At 28.6% G+C, this 6,165-nt stretch overlaps 1 protein-coding gene across 1 annotated transcript; it reads left to right on the top strand.

Annotated features, from left to right (window-relative positions):
• Positions 1–4,638: 4,638 nt before the first annotated feature.
• LOC111403549 (alpha carbonic anhydrase 8-like) lies at positions 4,639–5,584 on the top strand. Its single transcript, XM_023032100.1, has one exon. It carries the CDS (start codon positions 4,885–4,887, stop codon positions 5,416–5,418), a length of 534 nt encoding a protein of 177 aa, XP_022887868.1. The 5' UTR covers positions 4,639–4,884; the 3' UTR covers positions 5,419–5,584.
• The last annotated feature ends 581 nt before the right edge of the window (positions 5,585–6,165 follow it).

Raw genomic sequence — 6,165 nt, 5'->3', positions numbered from 1 at the left:
AAATATTCAATTGGTTCTATGTCACTATCTTCTTGAAATTTCTCATAAATTCTAAACGTTTTTATATTTTGTCTATCTTTCTTTTTAGGACATTGAGGAGCAATATGTCATTCTTCATTACAAATAAAACATCTACACTTTTTAATATTTCTTGGTTTAAATTTTTTATTCCAATTTCTTTTCTTGAAATATTTTTTGTGTAGTTTAAAATTTCTTTTCTTGAATTTTTTATAGTTTTTGAATTTTCTTTTATATTTCTTATACGGTTTATGTTTCTTCTTATGACATCCAAATTGTTCAACTTAGCCAATATCTTTGTAAAAACATAATGAATTTTTTCTTATTTTATATGCTTTTTTATTTTCTAAAGCTTCTATGCACCATATACCTATCATTCTTTTTGTAAATTCAATCCTACTTCCAAAATTATCTATTTTTACTCCTTCCTCTTCTCGTAGAGGTAATAATTTCTCATATTCTTTTAATAACTTAATTCCCTATGGGAATGGTAACTTAGTAAAATAAGACCTTAATATAAGTTTAGTTTCTTGATAATCTCCTTGGTTTAATATATAGTATATTTTTTCAAATTTACAAGTATATCTTTCTAATTCACACATATCACATATATTTAAATTTTCCATTGCTATCATCCCTTGATTATATTCATCTTGTTTTCTTTCTTCATCATTAGAATTATATCTATCTCTTAGAAATTCTGTTCTTAAGATCTTTTCAAATCTTTTTAACATCTCTTGTATATTTTGTTCATTTAAAGTATTTCTATTATCTAATACTTCAGTTCTACCTGCTCCATACTTTATTCTTCCTTTAATTATTTTTGGTAACTTTCTCCACCATTCAGAAACAATTCTTTTGAATGTATGTTCTATAAATCCAAAAGTTGTATATGTTTCTCATTTATTAAATTGTATTGCTAAATCTGTACTTTTCATCCATGTTTCAATAACTTTATTTTTATCTACACAATCTAGATCTAACCATATTCCTGTTGTGTGGATTTGTTCATTATAAGATTTCATTGGGTTTATTTCTTTTATGGACTGTTTTCTTACATTTTCAGTGTATCTTTTCTGTGTTTTTCTATATTGGTAAATACCATCCTTATTAGGTATTGGGGTACCGTAAGGATAATCTTATTCTTCATCACTACTGAATTCTACTTTTATATTCTGACTTAAAGATGGATTAGTATTCATCTTTGTATTTTTCATTTTTTCAGTTAATTCTTCTAACTGTTTTTTATATTCTTCATACTCTTCACCTGTAAATTCTAAGAATTTTTGTTCTATTTCTTCTACATCTGTAATCATATATTGTTTTTCTTCATATTTTTTCCCTTTATTATTTTCCTTTTGTGTTATCCTGAAATCTTGAGGTGGATTAATTATAATCCTATCTTTTCCTTAAAGATTTTTATCTAAAAGAGCATTTCCTACTTGTAGATTATATTCTAGATTTTATAATCTTTTGTGTATATTCTCAAAACTTTCATTTGTGGTGTTTTTAGGTAAATAGGGATAATTAGGTTTTTTATGTTTTTCAACCTTTTTTAAAAATTCTTCAATTATATTTTCTTCATATACTATATTCATCATAATTTTTGGTTCGTAACTTGGCTCTGATACCATTTCACAGAAGTGTGCAGCGGAAGGGTTAAGATTTTTAAGCCAATTAAAATCTTCATAAGTATTTAAAATATCACAATAGAATTTATAAAACTCACTATTTTTTATTAATACTTTTTCTTCAATAATTATATTTAGTTCTTTAATTCTTCTTCTCAAGTTAAGAATTTGTTTATGTATATCATTTTCTGTTTTGATTGTTCTATTATTTATAGAAACATTTTTATTTTTTAATTTTGGATCTAAATATTTTGTGAAGAATCCTTTTAATTCATTTTCTGTTGCGTTTTTTAGATTAATAAAATTTTGTATAATATTTGGGGTTAAATTTATTAAAATTTTTTTATCTATATTTCTTTGAGGACTTAATTGAAGGTTTTTATACATTGTAGTGGCTTTGGTTGCAATTTCTCAATGAGGGGTATTTTTGGAAAGATATTTGTTAAAAGGCTATTTCTCAAATGTTTATATTTTTTGATCTAATCTTACAAATCTCTCTTTTATTTAGACTATCTAGAGGTATTTCCTAACAGGAATATGGTCTTTGCGTTGTCATCCCATTTGACCATTTATAGACCTTTCATCCGATTGACTATAAATGGTCAGTTTAATCTTAATGGTCTATATTGACCTCGTGATGGTATCCTGCGTTTTACAAGTCCCCTTATGACAGGACTGAGCACCGAACGAGTTACGAGACTTTTCGACTGTTTTTTCTTAACTTTGTGCCCTACGCCAGATTCCCTTTTTTTTTTTTTTTCATCTTCTTAAGATTCTATTTGAGTTAAATTTAAACTTCCGTTTAAATGTAGTGTGTGTGTATATATATATATATATATTCGATTCACCAATTTATTATTTTTCTACTTTATTAGAATAAGACAATTTCTTGTAGTTACAAGGTCTTTGTATTCAAGGATTTGAAGGAATAATAATGAGACCAGAAGTTTTTTTTACCAGTGTCGTAAAAGAGTTATAAGGGCCGTCAAAGTTTGGCTTTACTATCTAATTACGTTTTACATTTTTTTAATGATTAAACTTCGTTTACGTTCATTTAAAATTCCTTTTTATTATTATTATTATTATTTTAATGTCTAGACTTCTTTTGAAAGTTGGCCTTGTCCAACCTTCACTTCTTAAAATTCATTTTTTCTCAAATTCGTTTTTGATCATATATTATCTCATAATTTTTATTATTTTTTAATTAAATATTTCATCAATTTTTATTAAAATCTATTAAAAAATATATTTTCGTTAAAACCAAGGATTTAACATTATCATCTAATTATACTATACACTTTTCAAAACGGATCTTAACCATTTGTAAGCGTCTCAAACTCAGCGGTTAAGATTTCAACATCCGCATAGACAGAGACAACAATGAACCAACAAAATCAATCATTATATAGCCACGCCAAGCCAATGGATTTCACCTTTCTATTCCCTGTCTGGTCAGAAAGAAGGGGAAATTTAACTTTCACTCCAATTTCTTGAAAAAGATAGTTTACCTTCCCATTTTCTGTCCTCTTTCCATACTTTTGTTCCCATCCCAAGCAAACCCTCAGCAGAAAATAAATACTCCTTTCATTCCATTTATATAGGTTAACTTCTCTTGTTCCAATTGTATAGTCTTGTTTTTTATTTAGAATATTATGTTTTGTTCATTTACTAATATATCATTATTTAATTTGTTTAGTTATAACCAATTTTCCCTACTTAATTTTGAAATTCTACAAATATAAATATAGGTAGATTAGAAAAGTTTTTCTGCAAAAATTGCCTTTTTAATAACATTAAAAGCTCATTTAGTGTAGCTTTTACTTTTGCTTATTGTAAAAATTTTTTTTTGGAGAAAGTTACATTCATTTTTAACCTTGTTTGGGAGAGATTATAGTCTTATTTTAATTTAAGTCAAAGTCAAACACTCAATATTAACCACATCTTCCATGGATCGTACAACTTTTTAATCACACATTTCAAAAATTTATCACAATCTACTAAAAAATCTAATTTTAATCCCTACAAACACCCTTTTTATTTGAAAACTAATATTTAAAAATATTTCTCATTCTAGAAGTGCTTTCAGAGGAAGTTATATTGAATTGACTTCCTTTAAAAGCTCTTATAATTGTCAAAAGGACATTAAAACGAATTTTGAGTCTTAAAAACTCATTTTGGCTTTTCAAAAGTCATGCCAAATAGACCTTAAATAAGATTTCTTAATCTATGTGAAAACAAAATTAGCCTGTATAAATAGAACTAATGAAATACATTTTTTTCTCCATTTCTAGTCCTTTTTCGCCAACCTAACATGAAAAAGTTAATTTTATTGTACTTAGTGTTGAATAATTCTACATGTACAATCTAGTTTGACAATATTGGATGACAACTTCACATTCATCTGCCTCAAAAACTATTTTTTAAATCAATGACTCGAATTTTGATAACACAGACATTGTCAACCATTAGTGTCAAGTTTAATAGCATAATTACTTAGTGTCACCTTGATCTCAAGGGTACAGGGCCTGTGCAAGGGCCCTTTCCTAATTAGTTTAGAGTTACTGTTAAAATTTAGCATAATATTTCATTCATGTCCCCACTAATTTAATTTTATGTTCATTTTTAGCTGAAAATCCTACGTATTGATATATCCAGTCATCAAATCGTTGGGATTTAAATTAATCATATTAACTTGACAAATGGACACATTAAATGTTCGATTAAAAAATTAACGCTAAATTGAGTCAATAATGTGAATGTTGTTTTTTATGTTTTTTTTTTTTTTTTTTGGCAATTGATACAAATTTTAGTCATTTAATTGATAATTTTTATGAAAAACAAAATCAAACGAAAATCAAAAGATCCAAAATTTCAATATTTTCTATATGAAAAATTATATCACTCAAACACATTTAATTGATAATTTCTAATAAATTAAGTTCTATACAATTCAATTCCCTGAAATTCGTTTTTTTTCTACCTCATTTTCATTCTCACAATCAAAGGGATACTAATTATTCCTTCTCATTTCCCTTCCCCTTTCTAATCCACTTCCCTTCTATCTCAAGCAAGTTAAAACAAAATTGAAAATAGTACCCACCCACGTTCTCTTCCTCTATATCCGCTCTCTTATCTTACACGCACACACACACCCCTAATCTCAGTTCTTCAATAATCTTGATTTTTAGAACTGAATTTATTCCCTAATTACTTCAATCTTGTTTTCAGATCAGTAATGGCTTCAAATAACATTCAAATTTTCTCTATTTTTATCTTCTTAACATTCTTTCTCTCTATAAACACAGTGTTATCTGCAGATCCATCGGAAAATTCCCCCAGTCCATCTCCACATCCACCAGCTGACGACGTCCTCTCGCCGCCGCCGGTTCTATCTCCAGAAACACCATCGCAATCACCATCTCCTTCTCCTTCCCTCTCAATTGCCTCCCCTCCTGCGCCTCCGCCGTCAGATCTCTCTCCAAGTTCCTTTCCAGCACCATCTCCGGCATTAACCAATTCTTCTTCTCCTGAAAAGTCTCCGACACCGGCACCTGCCATAGCAGGCGACGAGGAGGTAAATACGAGTAATGTGGAGTTGGAGAGGGATACCTCCTCCGGCGGGATGAACGGTGGGCAAAAAGCCGGCGTAACAGTAGCAGTGGTCGCCGGAGCGTGTATCGTTGTGGTCGGTGCGTTGGTGTACAAGAAGCGCCAGCAGAATGTGCGCCGCTCGCAGTACGGGTCCGCCGCCAGGAGAGAAATCCTATAGAGCTGTGCAAAGATTTCTATATCTGCGTACTGTATGAGACATCTTTTGATTCGTTATGTTCGCAAATCTATTTCTAGATTTGTGGCATTATTGATATTGAGAGAATTTTGGAATTTGTTCGATTCTTTTCTGCTTAATAATAATAATAATAATTCTTTAATCATAATCTAATTCTTAGTTAATCACTGTAATTTTGTTTGCTTATTTGCTCATGTGGAGGAAAATGTTGTGCTTATTTCAAAGTTTCAATAAAAATATGATTTTACATTGAGAAAATATATTTGATAGACCGTATTTTGTTTTCAATTTGATTTATGAGCTCCTTCCTTTTCAGTTAAGAGTAAATAATGTGAAAAAAATTCTCTTCAATTGGAGATGAGTAAAATATCACAATCTTTGATAGGGCAAATTTAAACTTTTTTTTTTCCTTTATTTAGGGTTTGTTCGATAATGATTTTTAGATTTGATTTTTTGTGATTTTGAAAATTAATTTTTTGATTTTTAGAGAAAAAATGAGTCCTGATATGAGTGAAGAAGTAAAAATGATGAAATAAAAGTAAAAAAATCGATTTTTTTGATGAAAAATTGCTACCAAACGGAGGTTGCTTAACCTTTGCTTCGAGAAGTGATTTTATAAAAATTAATTTAAAGAATGTACTGTTGAAGTTTTATGTATTCACGTGCAAATTATTTTGCTGAAATAATGTATGGTTGAAATGAATTTAAAGAAAATGATTTTGAGAAAAT

This window comes from Olea europaea, chromosome 11 (genome assembly GCF_002742605.1).
Source record: "Olea europaea var. sylvestris chromosome 11, O_europaea_v1, whole genome shotgun sequence".
Classification (NCBI taxonomy): domain Eukaryota; kingdom Viridiplantae; phylum Streptophyta; class Magnoliopsida; order Lamiales; family Oleaceae; genus Olea; species Olea europaea.
Note: the sequence above shows the minus strand (reverse complement) of the source record. Positions and strands in the feature narration are given on the sequence as shown.

What these genes read in the sequence shown, in the direction of transcription:
- LOC111403549 (XM_023032100.1), top strand. Translation starts at nt 4,885, where the DNA reads ATGGCTTCAAATAACATTCAAATTTTCTCTATTTTTATCTTCTTAACA.